The sequence below is a fragment of the Ictidomys tridecemlineatus genome, chromosome 7 (genome assembly GCF_052094955.1).
Source record: "Ictidomys tridecemlineatus isolate mIctTri1 chromosome 7, mIctTri1.hap1, whole genome shotgun sequence".
Lineage (NCBI taxonomy): Eukaryota > Metazoa > Chordata > Mammalia > Rodentia > Sciuridae > Ictidomys > Ictidomys tridecemlineatus.
The window spans coordinates 170,448,062-170,467,520 of NC_135483.1; the positions used below are offsets into that span (position 1 = coordinate 170,448,062).

At 36.8% G+C, this 19,459-nt stretch overlaps 1 protein-coding gene across 1 annotated transcript in view; it reads left to right on the forward strand.

The window, feature by feature from the left end:
• The window catches only part of Adam23 (ADAM metallopeptidase domain 23), a 168,052-nt gene that overhangs the window by 143,108 nt on the left and 5,485 nt on the right, over nt 1-19,459 (forward strand). The window contains 2 exon segments of the mRNA XM_013362781.4: nt 2,635-2,746; nt 14,063-14,153. Of these exon segments, the coding sequence (XP_013218235.3) occupies nt 2,635-2,746; nt 14,063-14,153 (203 nt within the window).

The following is a 19,459-nucleotide window of genomic DNA, read 5'->3' on the forward strand; positions in this document are numbered from 1 at the left end:
TGCAGAGAAACAGAACCAGTAGAAGATAGATACATGTATGCATATGTGTATGTATGTATCATCTGGATATATTATGAGCAATTAGCTCATGTGATTATGGAGGTTCAGACATTCCCAAATTTACTGTCAATAAGATGGAGACTCAGTGTTATAATTGTCTTGAGTTCAAAGGCATAAGAACTAGAAGAGCTGCTGGTCCTAGGACTAGAGAAGATGTACGCATTCAAGTAGTTAAGCAGGAAAAAAAAAAAAAAAGGTGTGTATGTGTGAATCCCCCTTCCTCCTCCTTTTTGCCGTGTTCAAGCCCTGAATGGATTGGGTAATGCCCACTCAGGTTGGGTAGTCAACTGATTCAAGTGGTAATCTCACCTAGAAACAGTTTCACATGTACATCCAGAAATAATGTATCGGACATCCCTTAGTCCAGTGAAGTTGGCACATAAAATTCATCATTACAACAGCTAAAAAGGTGGAAGAAAATTGGCGTGGGTTCCACAGAAACTATAGATCGCATGTGACTATTTTGTATAATTCAAAACAATTTAAAACATTGGGGTAATTCACTGTCATGAACTCAATATGCACAAACTGAGTATCTAGGTGCCAGTTCACACTGGGCTAGAGGTTGAATCAAAGATGATATTTGCAGGTTTAAAGTTATACACAGTTATACATGGACAGTTGTCAACCAAAGAGAAAATGCTATCCCTCTTCACAACCACATGTGTCTTTAATTCTGTGAACAAAGTGTTTGGGCAAGTTGCCTTTATTGGTAAATCTAAGCTGGATCCCAAAACACAAAATTAACTGTTATTTAAATTGGGCTTATCAAAAGGAAGGCATTTCATAATTGACACAGAGTCGGGTACAGTGGTACACACCTGCAATCCCAGCTGCTAAGGAGGCTGAGGCAGGAGGATCGAAAGTTCAAAGTCAACCTCAGCAAAAAGCAAGGCACTAAACAACTCAGTGAGACCTCATCTCTAAATAAAATACAAAATAGGGCTGGAGATGTGGCTTGATGGTCGAGTGTTCCTGAGTTTCATCCCAAGTACTTCCTCCTACCTCCCCGCCCCCCCAAAAAAATTGATACAGACTTCAGAAATGGAAAAAAAGAGGGCTGTGAAAAAACTGAGGGCAATAATTTAAAAAGGGAGGTGCTAAAATGAATGTAAAATTAATTAAAAATTGATAGACTGGCAGGTGATCTGGATCAGAACAAGGTGGAAAGGCCCAAGAAACTTGTGTCCAGTGATCTTGAGATTGGGATTTTGTTGGAGGAAAGACTCATGCAGATATAGTATAGTCCAGTGATTTTAAAACTTGGATTTGGGGGCTCAAATGAATCATGGGTTTGAATCCTAGCTCTGCTTCTTGGTATTTTGGTGATGTTGGACAAGTTACCCTCTTGGCCCTTACGGTGCTGGAATGGTGTAAATAAGATGTTTTACATAAAGTGTCGGGCACAAGTACTTGGCACATGGTACGTGCTCAGTAATTGCTAAGTTAAAATAAAGTCAATGGCCAGACTTATCAGGTATTTCAGTTACAGCTCTAAGAACATAAAGCTTAGTGCTTAAAAAGGCTTGAATTTCTTTCCTCATACCCTCTTACCTTTTCCTCTTGTTTGTAAAAAGGTCAAATTCAGCCTTTTTAATCATAATCAGTATTATAACAGTTCAGATTCAAATACTTCTAAGTTTGATTTTATCATCTCTAATACTCTGTCTCTGAATGTATTTCACAGGGAGGTAAGGCTTTCAATACCCTTGTCTCTAGTTTTCAGATGGTTATTTATTTCATCTAAATTGCAAGTTCATTCCAGCTAGCTGTTTGGTCCCTGGAGAAAGAGACAGGAGATGAAGATCACTCCCAGGTTTTCAGCTTGGCTGGCTGAGAAAGGTAGTGATACCATGGACCGGCAGGGAAGGTGGGATGGGTGCTTGTTTGGCAGGAAAGTGCCACCACTGAGTTTGGTGTTGGACATTAGTCATTTGTGTCTCCTGGAGTTTTATCTCAGACAGTGCCACTGTCTTTAATATTGGGCAGTTTCTCTTAAGCCCACTACCTGTTAATTTACTGAATTAAGCATATGTTTTTCTTGTATGTTCCTAGAAACAAGTATGTATGAAAAAACTACCTTGTAGACATTAATGTGCAAATTTATATATTTAAATAATATCATCATGAATAGTACAAACTTAAGGCTTTGTTCTTCTTAGTCTTTATTTTTATATAATAAACAGAAAATATATTCAATGATTTGATCTACAGATTGTTGTCCCTCATCTTCATCTCAAGGTGTGGAAAACTTAAAAAAAAATATTTCCAATGAATTTTTTGGTACTGGGGATAGAACCCAGAGGTGCTTCACCACTGAGCTATATCTCCAGCCCTTTTTATTTTAAGAGAGGGTCTCATTAAGTTGTTTAGGGCCTCACTAAGTTGCTGAGGCTGACCTTGAACTTGTGATCCTTCTACCTTAGCTTCATAAGCCACTGGGATTACAGCAGGCACCACCACGCCTGGCTCCCAATTTTTTAAGCTTTCTTCCTGCCTATGTCTCTTTCACATTTATCACCACTCCATGAAGCACAGTGAAAAGGCTCCATCTCTGTTCTTTTGTTTTTACAGGTGTGTAGTAATGAAGCCACCTGCATCTGTAATTTCACCTGGGCAGGAACAGACTGCAGTATACGAGATCCAGTTAGAAATCCTCACCCACCCACGGATGAAGGACCCAAGGGTTTGTGTGATTTCAGTTTCTATTCTTTTCCTAACTTCATTCATTTTCACTCTTCCAAAGCACCAGCACAACACTTTCATGGATTTGAAAGGAGACACATAAGAACATCTCTTTTTTTTATTATTAAAATGTATAAGTCATTTTACTGCAGAATTAAGCATCCTGTGTATATCATATTTATAAAAATGTGTTTGAATTACCTCTTAGCCTAGAACAACATTAGGAAGAAGTATGTCAATGTTCTCTAACCCAGTTTCCTTTCTCTCCCTTAAACCTCATCCTTTTTCTATGATCACAAATGCTAAATTATTTTATAGTTTTTCTAAACTATGCCAATTTTCTAATAGAGAAAGTCTTTGGGGCTGACACGAGACTCTGATCTTTCCTCAGTATTTGAATCCCTCCAGGGGGATGTTATTGCATTCCATGCTTTTTTTAAACTCAAGTTTTTGAAGGAGTTAAATTTTTTAATACAGCTTTAATTCTTCAAAGAAGAGGCAAAGGATCTGAACCTTTGTTTTAGTCAGTCCCTAAGAAGAAAAAAAATTAGAATTTTAGAATTAGGAGTCTCCATGGCTGCTCAGAACCACCCTCTGATTTTGCAGTTGAGAATGCCCAGCTCCTGAGGTCAGGTGACATATAGTTTCCCAGGCAACAAGAGACTGAGCTGCAATCAGGAACCAATTGCCTGACCTGAGACTTATGCTCTCTTCCATTACATATTCTTAAAATGTAATCTGTGTTGTCGTGAACATGGTAATCATTTTCTCATTATTCTTCCCATTCAATTCTAAAAGATCTAGAAAAACCTTCAGTCACAACTGGTTTACTACAGCATCCATAGCATCATACCTGAGAAAAAATTAACTACTAGAACCAATTTTAACATACAGAGATGACATTGTACATCAGCTTCCTTTTCATGGTACTCCTGGCGGTATTTTATAAATGATAGCCTTGCTTTCTCCTACAAGTAGCTAAATACACATAGGAATGATATGATGTTGATCATCTCCATTTTGGATGAAAATTCATTTAAACTCTCTGAACTTCAGTGTAGTCTATATGGAAAAATATGACTCCAAAAGCAGATGAAGCTCTGTAGTCTGCAGTTCCTAAAGAGATTTAAGCTAGTTTGGATGCATGTGAATTGTTCTGTAATAGTGGGTGTGTTAAAACACATCTCATGCATTTGCTTAATATGCCCTTGATATTAAAATTCTATAAGAATCATTATCACACCCTCACAGTCTATTTCTATTCTTTTTCCATTTCTAAAAGTGAAACTATCCCATTTTCACATTTTGTCTTTTGTTACTTTAAAACTAGAACAAAACATTCTTGGATCCACCTTCAGAAGTTAGATTTAGAGATTTAAGCTCTGACAAGAGAAGCAGAGGTTCATTCTCTCCAGATTTTCTCTCCATAGCATGTCTGTGATTTTTAAAAAGATCTAGATGTATATCCTCAAGTGAGGCATAAAGAAATCTGAACAAAAAAGCAGAGCTAAACTTACTTGGATTGCTTTTCTTTAGGCAGAGTAGGGGATTATTAATTGTCTGGTTCTATTCCCTATTCCTTTGCCCACCCATCCCTAGCAAAGCTAAATTTGAGTTAAAGAGCAAACAGGTGTATTCCAGAGAAGAGAAAATTCACAGCTGCCTCTTGTTTTTTATTCTCTTAATGTGGTGATATTCTATACTATCTTTTTAAAAATAACTGTTTTGATCATTCAAATGATAGATGGTTGTTATAAAAATTTTCTCCAATAGACAATATGTAACAAATACATGTCTGTTGTCAAAAATAGAGAAAGGATCAAAAAGACGATAGAAACCAGTCTTCATTCCACAACTCATAGGTAATCAACATAAGCATTCTGTCATATTTCTTTTCTGTTGCCTATTTTCCTTTTTTTATTCTAATGAAGACAATGAGCCATTGGAGTAAAAATTTACCCATTGGTGCCAATATTGTTAGAATCCTTATGAATCTCTAACAATTTTGATTAAATTGAAAATAAGTCATTAGTGTAAATGAAGATCAGTTATTTTTGTACATTTTTAGATTTCTGGAAAAATCGAACAATTTTAGTACAACTAAATAATAGCATCATCAGTATTGGCTATTTATTTATTTTAAAACCAATTTTTCTACCTTTATTTTATTTGTTTATATGTGGTGCTGAGGATGGAACACTTGCACGTGCTAGATCAATGCTCTACCTCTGAGCCACAACCCCAGCCCTAGTATTGGCTATTTAGACCTTCTCGTTCTGTATAGAAAAACCTATTAATGTAGTAGTAAAATGCTAACAGAAACCAAACTTTTGAAAACTTTGTTATAGATTTATAACTTTATCCTCGATATTCTTGTTAAAAGAAGATGCTAAGAGAGAAACTATACATCTTACTTTTATTTTTGTTCATTTAGCAGATATTTTTCAAGTCTCCACTGTTTAAAAGAGAGTACATTTTTGGCACATAGTAGGCATTCATAAATATTTCATCCCGTTTTTGGGGAATACGTAAAAGAAATGGGAAATGCAGCATGTTGGTGCTGATTTTCACTTTATCCGTATGTATTTGTTGTATTGGCTTGCCAAAGAGTAATAGGTAGTGAAATTATGATATTGATTAAATCTGTACTTTCTCAACTGTAGGTTCTGCAGCATTTGGGGTGCCAAGTTTTTCTCCATAGCTTCACACTGTATCTTGCTGGCACTTGCTGTACTGAGCACTGTGTTTGGGTCTTCCCCAAATGCACAGCATGTACAATGATCTGGATAGCTATAGTCATTCGTAAAAATGCAGTGAGAAGGTATTACAAATATTTAGTTTTATTTAATTTTAATGGTCTTCTTTGATATGGAAAATTCAAGAAGCAAAATGAAAATAATTGCCTTTTTATTATGAAATCTGGGCAAAAAAAGATGAATTGTACCCAACTACATCCCTGTAGATCAACATCAAATTAGCAAAAATAAGCAGGTTCCATGGAAGGATTTTTCTTTTCTTTTCTTTTCTTTTTTTTTCTTTGTGGGTGTGTATGTGTGTGGTGCTAGGGATGGAACACCTAGGGCCTCACACATAAAGCACTCCACCACCGAACCACATCCGCAGTTCGCTGAGTTAAGTATTTTCAAAAAAGATTTTCTATTGCAAAGGTCACTTCATTTTTTCCTATGCAGACATTTATTCCATTTACAAAAACTCTTCTCTCAACTTGTTTCTACTGAAATCCCTGAAGGAAATTATTTTTTTTTCTACAAGGATAGAATACATTTGAACTCTTTTAAAAAATTTTCCACTTGCTGTAAGGACAGTGTAATTTAATTTAATTTCTATCAATTTGTAGACACTTCTGCACAATGCTTATTATATTATACAGGAGGACTTTTATCCTTTGATGGTCATCTGTTATCACCATTCTAAGAGGGAAGAGAAGAAACTGGCACATATAAAATACTTTCAGTGACATTTATGGGCAGAGATTGTCACTAAGAAGCTTGGTCTTAATCAATACTACCATCGTCATCAAATTAGAAAGGACCTTAGAGGCAATTCATTCCAGTCTTATCGTCCTACAAATGAGAAAACTAATTTAATTATCAGGGTTAACAGCTCATTAATGGTAGAGCCAAAAATAAAATGTGATCACCTGAGCTTGAGTCCAACACTTTTTCTGTTATTCCGGACTGCCTCATTTAAAGCACAGTATTAAGTTATTTTGTTCATTCTTTGAGCACAATAATAAATAGAAAGGGCAAAACAATAACCAAGCAACAATTAAGCTTATTAGCTGAGCCATTATTTGCCAGTGATGCTTATTGTGAAATTAGAAGAGAAAGGCAGTATCATATTGTTAGAATTCAATTTTTGAAAACAGTGGTTACTAAATGTTAATAATACCCTGAGGAGTGTTATTTAGTGTTTACATTTACCTTTTGCATATGCCCTTTTGATGACTTTCTTTGTGTGGATACAAATCTATGATTTTATAGTTCAGGTCATGAGATTGCAGACGTTATCACTATCATATATGTTTATGCTCATGTATAATTATATGTCACCTAAGTATTTTTCTCATTAACCATAACCTCACCAATAATTTAAGGATTTGCCAAACTTTAATAAAATATTTTAGTAAGTATGAGTTCATTTTGAGTTAATAAAAACCCCATATTTTCATTGACAACATAAGTTGGAATAGTATTCTTAATGGAATATTTATTTGGTATTCTATCAGGCACTTGTTCCAATATGTCAAAAAATGAACTTTATTTTTTAATTCATAGAAAAGAATAAGAAAATTTGATTGAATGTCTTACATTGAAATTTTAAGCAAGATGGAATATGTAACAGAAATATTATACTGTGAAGTATGAAGAGTTTATTTGCTATTTACTTCTCAGCCTAAATTTTAGTGAAGTAACAAATCTCTGCAGAAAGAACTTTGGTCCACAGAGTACCGATGAGTACATTTTTTGCTTCCTGCCTTTGAAGTACACAGGGATGCAGTATTTTAGCCCCTTTTGAGTCATTGTAATCACTTGGTGAAATGGTGTACCTTCCTGTTTCAGAAACTCTCTAAAAGAAAACATCCACTCGGTTTCAAACAAGCACAATTTCTAAATGTCTGAAGCATGCTTTGCAGAGGAATTCTACATATAAAATAATCTTAAAAAGGAGAAATTTTAGTTTGATTCTTAATATCAAAATACACTTATCAGAAATTCTGCCTTTTGGCCCAAGTGAACTGAGAGAGTAGGGAACTAAGACTAAAATTAATAAAACCAACAAAACCCAGAAATAACATGAAAACATACTGGTAGGTAATAAACAGGACTCACAAACATGTGAGAGTGACAGGTAAGTGGGTTCAACCCTCAGGGAGCAAATAAGCTTGTAATATGAAGACTGTGTTTGCTGGAAGCTCCCGGTTCAGGTTTGGTAGGGTGAGTGGGTAAAAAAGGAAACTGGTCATGTGCACAGTGTCATGCCTAGGAGAAAAAAGAGGCTTTGAGTAGGTAACGAGTGAATGAGTGAGTGAACAAAAGCAGTTAGATACTAAATAAACCAACACAGAAATACAGCTGTGTTATAGGCCCAAGAAAAAGGAAAAAATTACAACGAGGAGATAAATTCTTTGTGGTTGTGAAAAGCAGCTGCAGCAACCTTCATTTTTAAACATGATCCCTGGAAAAATCCACCCATCTGTGGGCCAATCGGTTACCTCATGGCTCCAAATGACAGAGTCTGATGATCTTCACAGGCCTCATCAGCACAGCAGAACTAAAAGGAGCAGGAGGGAAGGAGAAGGGGGGTAGAGGAAAGTTCTGGAAAAGCTTTCTCCCCACTTTCTTTTATCTTATCTTGTGTTAAGAGTACTTATTAGTTAAGCCTTTGAGGGTGATTATGCTTTCTCAAGGGAGATTATGGACTCTATCCTTTTATCTGGAATACACATTTGAAGCCTCTGGAAATTTCTTGTTCCCGTGGTTGGGTTTCTAACACTGGCAGGGCTGGATGGGCTGCCTAATTCTGTTGTTTCTACAGTGATAAATTAGTCCACACCAAATACAAAAGGCTTTTCAAAGTTGGTATTTTTATTCATTTTTCATCTTACTATAAATTTTAAAAATTAACAAATATTCACTTAGCATCACATTTTATGGGGCAGTGTTTTCCATATAATTGATCTGATATGACTTATGTAAAAATTAAAGAGATAATAAGACTGTTTCCTGTATTTCAGCTCTGACAGCCAGAGCTTAAAACCTAAGGCCTCCACCTCGCCCCCCCCCCCCCCCGCCAAAAAAGTTATAAAATTATGTGCCTTAGTTAAGTTAGTGTCCTGAGAAAGCAGTGATTTTTAAAGGGGCTTTAAAAAATGAAGCTTTATATTTGGGATACCTTTCCATTCCAGTATTTGCCTCCATAATTTGAAAGTCTGAGCTGTGGTTGAGGTTATTTTGGATTACAATGTATCATCACATTTGAAAAAACATTACCAACACCTTATAAGTTGGTCTTCTTCCACTCCCTTCAGCTCTCTGAGTAGACTGTTTTCTGTTGTGACCCCATCTTTTTTTTTTTGTTTTTTAAGAACTTGGGTAGTGTGTAGTGAAAAACACTAGACTCGCTCATTCCTATTATTTACCCTGTGATAAAATGAAGTAATTGTGCAGTTGGTCCACAGGGTTAGAGAAGTGAGGTTCTTGCTCTTCCTTTGGGAGAACATTTACTGAAAAGGTCAATCAGCTCAATATGGAGCCTTAAAAAATTATGACTTTGAGTCTTGTTTCTTTGTTTCATTTCACTGTTTCTCATAGCACACAGTCTCTGTGAAGTGCAGCTTTGTGGAAGCTGATCTCTGTTTTCATTGGCAAGGTCAGTGGAAACCAGTCCTTTTGATTTACATAGAAACATGAGGGTAAATGCACCCATACACTTATAAATTCACACACACACACACACACACACACACACACACACACACACTACCCTAAATAATCCACCTTCCTACTTCTACCCCAGATTTCATCTCACCTATGGGCACAGATGTGTTGATGCACATGTGTTGAGAGTTTCTGCTCTGTCAGCATTGGCTAGCTTGGTGATCTGCCGCAGCTAGTGAAGTTTCCCAGAGACCTTAATGTTCTCTCAGTGCATGGTCATACACTGAAGTTTATAAACAAAAACCTAAATGTCCATATTCTAAGACAGCAGTTCAAACTTTGCAAAGCTCTTTGAAATATACCTTTCTATAACTTCCCAGGTAAAAAGTGCTTAATGTAAAAACGACTCTGTTTTAAACTTCTAAGGATTTTCGCAAAATTGAGTTATATATTCTGAATTTTGAAAAGATGTTGGGCATACTTTCAGTTTGAGAACTTATGACAATATGTATTAATAACTACTTTTTAAATAAATACAGATTTGCTCTTATATAACTTAAGTTACATTTGAGTTTTACCTTGCACTTAATAGGAACTGGAACTCAAAGTGGACTGTTTGTTTTAAAGTATTTATGAGAGATTATGTTTTAAAGTAGGGTATGTAGAATTTGAAGGTAAATTCAAAATTATCCTCAAATATTTTCAACGTAGATATCAATCTTAATTTCAAACCTTCAAACAAAGACATCCAGATTTATCTTACTTTCAAAGTATTTCCTGAATAGATTATTTTGTATGTGAGTGAAATCAGTGTGTATTTTTCTGTTAAAAAATGTCCATTTTCCCTCCACACAGTGAACATGGCCACAAGCAGGCTCATAGGGGCCGTGGCCGGCACCATTCTGGCCCTGGGGGTGATTTTTGGAGGCACAGGGTGGGGAATAGAGTAAGCATCCTTGTGCATTTCAGAGTGTTTCTGTTCCGTGCCTGGTGTGCGGGGTGATGCGTGGTGCCTGACTTCACCTGTGTCTTGCTGGCTGTGTTTCCTGTGGTGGTTCAACTTGTGGTATGATTTGGATGTGTTGGTGTCTTGTGATCTTTCTCATGCAATGTAGAACCTTCTCCTGTCTGGAACAATGTGGGGCATAAAACAACCTTGGGGGTGCTTATATTTTTACAATTAATGCACTAATCCAAAACTTCCATTGCTCCTCCACTTATAAAAGTAATTTTCAAATACAAGCCTTAACATTTTTTTATCATTATTTGTTGGCAAAAATGCTCTCACACTAATGTTTTCTTAGGATTGCTGTCATAAATTTAATCCTCACCAATCAAACGAAGCCACCTATACAAGTAGGAATTATCCACAGAGCATTCTTTATAGATAATAAGAATGATGATCACTGAATGTTTTCTCCGTTTATTTAGAATGATATAGGAGTTTTCAGCGCAATGTTTTTTAAAGAGGATATTTTGACGACTGCTTTTATTTCTTTATTATAAAATAGGTTAAAAATTCAAATGTGAAGTTCACATAAATATTTGGGAGCAAGGAACATTAAGAATCAAAAGATATTTAATCCAAACCTGCACCACCTTAAGTGAAAAGCTGCAATTCATCTAGTGGGTCTGTGTTAAAAGTATTCAGTGTATAAATAAATGTGTTGTGTGCCACTTGCCCATTAAGCTCTCAGAAGCACAGTTCTCCTGGTGTCTTTATTTAGGTTGTCCTGCACTTGATACACATCCTCAGAATAGCTGTCAATTCTCCATGTAATACTACCAAATGAGATTGTTAATCTGTAGACTAAAAGAGTGTTGGGATTTTTTTCTCTGGGTGTAGTTACAGAGAGAGCCTTTACAAATAGCAGAAGTAGCCAGTCACACTTTTTTTTTTTAAATTTTTATTTTTTACTGTGGTAACACTTCACTGTGACTCAAGAAGAAATTACTAGTGTCTTAAGGAATCACCAGATACCCTTTACCCAACCAGCCCAAAACACAGGCATGTTGATGATTTCAGCCTCTGTCTACCTTAGTCCCCTTAGTTGGTGACACCTGGATGTTCTTTTATGAAAGTTGGGAAATCCAAGAACTGAAATACCATTAAGAGGAGAGCAGGTCCCCAGGTTCACACTTTGTGGAAGGTGACAGAATTCTCCTCTATATGGGATCTTAACTCATCTTTCATCAGTATAGACTGTGAAGCTAGTTAGGCCAGGAGAAGTTGAACTACTGGAAAAGAGATTTTTGTTTCTCCTTACTTGTCAGAAAATAAAGTATGCAACAGAGGTAAAAATATTTAGAGAGAACAAGAACTTTGCCCTGTAAAATTTCACCTTGGATCCATTGACTGAATTATACATCCCAGTGACATTCCTTTCCAAGAACAGTTCTATAGATACATTTATATGAGAGACCTCTGTGAAGAAAGGTAGTTTTCTAAAAATCATCCCAAATGTGGATTTTTTTTACATTATTTATTGGTCATAATTTTGTCATCCTGAAATATACTAATTGAAGGGGTGGATTTTAATAATTCTTCCCTTGAGTCTTAGAGATGGGCAGAATCAAAATGGCCTTGGTAGTAAACACAGTCCTGTTTCCAGTTTGTTTCTATCATCCATTCTTTCCAGTGTTGCTATTTCTAATTGTGACAGGTAAGTGTGTATAAGTGTATAAAAATTGGTCTGTTATTGTTTCATGAACTGTTTTTGCAGTTTTCTGACTTTTTCCCTTCATATTCCAATTTTGACCTGATACCAAGTAAATATAGCATTTACAAAATAAAATTCACATAGTAAAATATAGATTGTTTTAAAACTTTCTACCTTAAATAATAATGTCTTTTTCATTTAGTCACTAAGGGTTCCTTGCACAGGTTTAGTTTCCTAAACATGTCTGCTCAGTTTATAATTGTAAATCAGAGATCAAGAGATCATTTCTCAAGGATTATGTATTATTGTTTGATGCCCACCTGTGTTTTCTAAGTTAGTAAAATGCAAGTTATCTGCCGTTTTGAGTGTGTACTTGGAAATGTGAATTTTTTTAAGTGCTTGTTCCAAAATTTGATTCCTTCCTGAAAGGCGGGGAGGAAATATATGTAAATGGAATCAAGTTCCATCAGAACAAGAGTTAGCAAACTTTCTGTAAGTAAATAGTTTCAGCTTGCAGGGGTACAGGATATCTGTTGCAACTTTTCAACATTGCTGTCTTAGCAAAACAAGAGCCATGGCAAAAGATAACAATATGTAAATGAATAAGCATGGCTGTGTTCCAATAAAATGTCTCTGGAAAAAACAGATCGTAGGTTAGATTCGGACTGTGAACTCTAGTTCACTGACCCTTGATTTAGTGCATAAGTTTTAGAGTCAGATCTGTGTTCAGATCTTGCCTTCATCACTTACTAACTTCTAGAAGCTTCTGTTCCCTCCTCTATTGAACAGGGATAGTCATAGTTCCTACCTCATATGTGATGTGGAGGATCAAGTGAGACAATATGTCAGATGTTCTGATTTGCACCTGGCACATTGTAAGTGCTCATTATATGGCAGCAAAACTGCTTTTATTGCTCTCAGTTTTGTTATTTATTATTATTGGCATATCTCTAAAGGCCATTGAGATTCATGTTCTGTAGAACCACAGTAAAGCCCAGGCACCTGAAGAGACCCACATCCTTGGGACTCCACGCAACTGTCGTGGACCTGCCTGCTCGTGTCCACAAGCACTGGCTATTCTCTGGACAAAAACATCATGCATACAATTTTAGTGCTGCTGAAAGTGTTATCCATTTATGTACACAGCTGAGGGGACTAATGTGAGCAGAAAAGAGAATTTTTATGTGGAAATGAATGTGTAAATGGATGTGAGGATTTTAGAAAAAATAACAAGGTTGGCCTTGTGACTTCTGGGAAAGGGCTCCATGGTTAGTATTTTGTTGTTAGGGGCATGGTACCTGCATATATTGGCATCCTAGAGGATGTAACATTTAAGGCAATTCTTGTACTAAATTTAATACTGCTTAGATTTTGAAATGTCAAGTGAAGGAGAGTAATAGAGTTACTGCAATGTATCATTTCTTACTCAACAATTGGTAGAAGCTCTACCTTCTAATTTCCTTCCTGTTGTCTGTCCTTCAAGCTTCTTATCTTCCTTTCCTTTTCCTTGTCCCTCCCTCCTTCTCTCCCTTCCTTTATTTTTAATATCTCCAAGCCTCCAATTTCTCTTCGTATGTGGGAATTTAAAAGACAGTCTCAATTGAATCTCTTTTTCCACTTACCCAAAATTACCCAAATGAGTTTTGCGCTTCCTTTATGTCTTACCTTGGACCCCCATTTTGGTGTTTAATACAGAAAGAACGGTGAAGAATATCTTTCTTTGAGAGCAAGCCTTCAGAGTCAGGTCTTTATTGATAATCTCTCTCTGACTTCTGAATTTTAAGTGTCTCCAAAGTGCAGAATAAAAAAGCACTCTGACGACTTTTGTGGAATCAATTTACTTCCTCTCGTGCCCTCATTTGTCAGTCTGCTAGAGCTAATTCTAATGCAGTCGCGTTCTCTATGTGCGCGTTTATTTGTTTGATTTATGGAATTGGGGAAGGGGAAGGAAGAGATCCAAGACGTGCAACGAAAGCGAATGGGGCCTCTGTGCTTCAAATTCTGCGAAAGGTGAATTTAATGAAACTTAACTGTCAACAGTGCAGAAACTTGAGATTTAAAGGCATATAAATCACCGTGGAATCTAAAGTACAAGTAAGCTAAGTTTTTTTTTTTTTTTAAAAAAAAAGCAATTTAAATGTTTAGCCATCTTGTACAACAGAGTGTTTACTTCCTGAAACCGCTGAACTGCTTTTCCCTTGTGGTGATGAAAGTGGTCGGCTCATATGACTTTCTTCCTATGATCCTTTGTCACAGGTCCTAGTGCCACCAATCTCATAATAGGCTCCATCGCTGGTGCCATCCTGGTAGCAGCTATTGTCCTTGGGGGCACAGGCTGGGGATTTAAGTAAGCAACGCCGCATGTCGTCTTCTTGGTGGCTCTGGCACTTCTTTTTTTCTGCTTACGTAACCAAGTTTTGAGTTCCTGCTACAAGATTTTAACAGTAAAACTGTAAAGAATAAATATTTTTACTTTAGAAATGGGTTAGAAAGGAAGGAACATGGAGCCTCAAACGCCATCTCAGGCAAGTGGGATAACATTAAAAAGTAGAAAGAAGCTGGGCGTGGTAGTGCATACCTGTAATCCCAGTGGCTTGGTTCGGGAGGCTGAGGCAGGAGGATCTCGAGTTCAAAGCCAGCCTCTGCAATTTAGCCAGGCCCTAAGTAACTCAGCAAGACTCTGTTTCTAAATTATACATATAAGCTGGGGGTAGGGGGTGCTGGCTCAGTGGTTAAGTGCCCCTGGGTTCAAACCCTGGTTCAAAAAAAAAAAGAAAAAGAAAAGAAAAGAAAATTGCATGCTTTCATTTAAGAGCAAAGTGGCTCTTCAGTAGAAGACATTGGCTGTAAGAGCCAGTCTTCTGAGATACTTTCCTGTATACACAGGTAATCAAGGAAGCATATTGGAAATAAATCAATACAAATCCCTATTAATATCTGTATAAAACTGGCTTATATTCTGGTGAAATTTTCACAACCTCAGTGACCTGGTAGTCATTATTTTCCACATGTAACGTATTATATGAGATTTGGAAAAGCTTCCTTGTTTGTAAAACAAGGTCGAAAAAATATTTTCATTAATTCCGTAACCAGCTAAATTGGTTTCCAGCTGGAATTTGAAATCAATGACTTTGTGACACTTAGTATTTTCTAATTAACTGCGAGTATTGACATAACTGACAGGCCTGGTGTGTTGTCTGAGTGACCTTTTACTTTGGATTGCATATCGATCACTTGACTAAGATTTTGCTAAAATAGACCACAGTGAATAATCACAAATAAGCCTTAATTTTGATCAAAACTTTTAAACCTGATTTATCTAGTTTGATTGTTTCTATATCTTAGATTCATTGGATAATCACTTTTTATGCTATGGTGACTTGATTATTATGATTTGTAGGTAAGCCTCCCATGTCAAATATTCCCTGTGATAAATTAGGTTTCAACCAGATCTATTGAAATAACTTGAAGTAGAAAATAAAACCCATTAGCCAAATTCAAAACCCACTTTGCTTCCTTCCAGTTATTCAATATAGGAGGCTTTTTCTTCCAACTAATGGAATAATTGTCTTAATTATGAACTTTTTTGTAATTAATATTTGGGATACTGAATTTGATGTATTTAAGCCAGCTAAAATATTATTAGAAGCTTATTATGACAGATGAACCACCAAAATATATTTTAAATAAATTCAACATTTTCTATTTTTTTTTTTTTTTGTTATCAAGATGTAACAAATAAGCCTACAGTTTTTGAGTGGCTTCAACTTGGAAAGATAGTATCAAATGGTACTTCTTTTCTATAGAGATATTATGAAGTTGAATTTGTTCAGTGAAATAGTAGTTTGGTATCAGCACATTTGCATAACACATACACAAAATGGGCACTGATATATGGATCTCTCCTCATGGCTTTAATAAGGCATTGCCCAGATGGTGGGTCACTCATGTGCCATCTCATAAGAATGTGTTTTTGTTTGGGATGGTCAAATTCTAGCTAAATCTTAGTGTCCCACAGTAGGGTTGGGGTTGTGGCTCAGTGGTAGAGCACTTGCCTAGCATGTGCAAAGCCCTGGGTTTGATTTCTACTACTATTAAAAATTTTACATCATTCTACATTATAGCAATACCACAGTTCATTCTTATTTTATAATGCTCCCTGGCCTTTGTCATAAATATGCCCAGGGATATGCCTTCTTGACATTAAGATACCTTACCATCAAAGACCTGGAAAACGGTCCACCATTCATTGTTGCCATGCAACCATGTATAATGCCAAATTTACCATTTTAGTGTTTGGAGACAAGAGCACACTATTCTGTAGCAGGACCTCAAAACAGTGGCCTGGCCTAGCTCACAGCTTGAATTGCATGTTTCTTTGGGAAAAATGGAAAAGCCTTTATCACTGTGTATAGAAGTGGATTAGGCCCTGTGCTGATGATTTCTATTTGTGAGAGATGAAGAGCAGGAGAAGAGGTGGCGCTTGATACTAAGTCACATAGGGAGTGAGAACCAGCCTCTGCGGCTTGCTTGGTGGAGACTGCTGTGTGGGTACGTGCTGTGTGGGTACTAAGCAAGTCAAGGCCCCTTCCCATCCCCTGTGACTCTGAAAATCACTTTAAGGGTAAATTTTGTAGAAAGTCACATGGATTATTGGATGCTACATGATTTTACTTTTTGATTCTAGTGGTAGCTGTGTAGTTTGTTTTAAGCTTGAAACAGTGACTTCTAACTGTGAATAGAAGACTTTTGGTGCCAAATGATCATCTTTAAGTTTCCTCCCAACTTGGATAGTTTTGTAGACTATTAGTCTAGGGATAATTCGGAAGTACAGTTATTTGCTAGTTGAACTGAAAGCCTTTGAATGTTTCATTGAGCACAGCAGAAATTAAACCAAAAAAAGAAGTTCCTTTACAATATGAAGTTGAAAATGATTTGTAAAGAAGATTGTTCTAAATATATTCCTACTGGGAATCTTTTCTGAAATTAGTTTTGTATTACTAACAGAGAAATTAGCAAAGTCTCCTGAAGAATTTGAGAGTGTGTAAACTTTCAGGTTAAAGGAAAATGTATTAATTGCCCAAGGACATATTGCTTTTTCCTAATGTCACATTCCTTTAGGTGAAATACTCTAAATAATTTAGATGTGAAAGTGTCATACCATCCATGTCTTGCTGCAGTATACAAGCATAAGTGAGAAATCCCTCTATACTGTGAGCTGTCACATAGCCTTTTTAAAATAATTCTTTTCTTCTGAAATAAGTGTTAAAAAGCATGAGTATATGAGTGTTTGCACTTGTGAATGTATGTACTTTGTGTGTGTAAGGTGATGAATATTTATCAAAATTATTGTGATCCTACAATTAATACATATTTAGTAAAACGGTAGAGTCTGAAAGCTTTGGTTAATGTAAACAAGACTTCTGCAAGCAAGATTGGAGAATTCCCCTAAAGAAGAAAATACTTCCTTCCGTGAGTTATTACTGCTAATTTACACATTCTGACCTGTTGAGTAAGGTGGTGGGTGTATTTTGGTAACTGCTCTGGACTCCAGAGGTGAGGATGCTGAGGGATCATTAAGTCTATAGGTTCCCAGGTGTTCACAGTCTCAGAATGTACTCTGAGAAGTCCGGTGGAAAATGAACATAGGAACATTGCACACCAATTTGTCCACCTTTCCCCATATCTATTATTTCTGTTCACCTTATACTGCTTTGCCACTTCATCACCTACCCACACAGAATAATGTCATCAACAGCGGCACAGAGCATTGCTAACCTCTGTCCTCGTTGACTCACAGAGGCTCCTGACACGTAATGCTGAATAACATGCTGCTCCGCTAGATAATTAAAGCTGTTGTTTTTGCCCAATACTGGAACATGTCAGGTAGATGATGGATCATTTCAGTAGTATCTTCCCTCAAGCTTAGGAGAAATGAGGCATGAATTTCTTATGTGCAGACTCTTTGGCCTTATTACCTTGGACAGGGATATTATATACAATCTCTAAATTTGGGTGTAGGAATTTATGATTACTTTTTTCTTTTTCTTTCTTTCTTTCTTTTTTTTTTTTGTGTGTGTGTATGTGGTGCTGGATAGGGATACCACACCCAGGACTTCACACATGCTAAGCAAGTACACATCCCCCACCCTGAATACAGGAATTTAGATATCAGTAAAGTGATCACTTACATGCACACATCATTTATCAACACCATGGTTGATGGTGCAGAGAAATAGGAGCAGAGAAATTCTCAGTGATGGTAGGAAAGAACATGAGGGTAAGAGTGACAGTTTGTTGACAGCTCAAATCACATGGATTCTAGGATTATTACTGAGCTGTTCAACCATCTTATAATATCTTAGTCTGTAGAAACCACTACCAACAGAGACCATACTGGCTTGCCGGAGCAGCTCCTGACACTGAAGGTGTTCATTTGTTAAGCATGTAACTATCAAATGCAGTTTTCTGTCTCTGAGAAGTTACTTGGTCTATGAGTTCATACCAAGCCTGACTTTGGCTCTAAGAGACTCTTTTAGGCCTGTGTTCCATTTTGTTGGACATGCTAAAGAAAAGATTATTTACGCTCACCTATAAAATGAAATTGAAAGGGCTATATCTTGTTACCTATATTATAAAAAATAAAGTGCCTCATTGGGGGTGGGAGTGGAGCATATTTTGATTTTTACAGCATTAGGAAATGGAATCAGTTTTAGCTGGTCTCCCTATGACTGGGTTAACCAGATGCCTGCTTTTCTAAATTCCATGACCATATCCCAGTACAAAATAAGGAGCTGGATTCCCTTAATGCCTGGGACTCCCAGGGTAGGTACTTCATCATCCATACTTAGCAGATGGCTGACCAGGAAGATGCAATGTATTTCCACGACTCTTTCAACCCTGAGGATGTGAATTCAGTCCAAGGTGGTCTAGCAGAAGTTTGAGTGAGGAGTCCTTGGTGGCAGGTAGGGGTAAGGGGACTAAGTAGAGAAAGATAAGAACATAATAGCAGTCAATGACCACAGACCCTGCAAGATATCTATAGCTGTAAGATTGCTGTTGATACCTGGGTGGTAAATTTTAAATACATGTGTATAATATGTACCTTGTAGACTAAAGCCCAAATTTTCAGAAGTAGTAAAAATTGATAAAAACTGTATCACTGGAAGGATCATGCTAATATTTTATAGTGACCCAGAAATACTTTAGTGGCTATTAGAAAGTAATTGCCCTCAGAATCTCAGGAGAGGATAACCAGAGGAAACCGTTTGGGAGGGGAGACAACAATGACCTGCCCAAGAAAATTATACTTTCACATTAAAATTGAGCAAAAAGAATTTTGCTTTCATATAAAAAAAATGCAGGACAGATGATTTGCAATGTCAGGTGGATCAGGGTGGTTTTGTGGTTCCTCTGTGAGGAGGCCCGGCAGTGTCTTGCTGCAAGGCTGTCCCCCTCTGTCCTCATCCTCCCCTGTACTGTAGCTTGCCTCTGACCTGCTGGAACATCAGTGGAAGGGAAAAGGTCCTGGAATCCAATCTCCCTATTCATATTCCGCAATGAAAATATTTTTCATCTGACCAAGGAACCCAGTGTAGAGCATTGTTTCTATAAAAAGTACAAATAAGCTTCAGAAATCAACCTTTAAAAGGA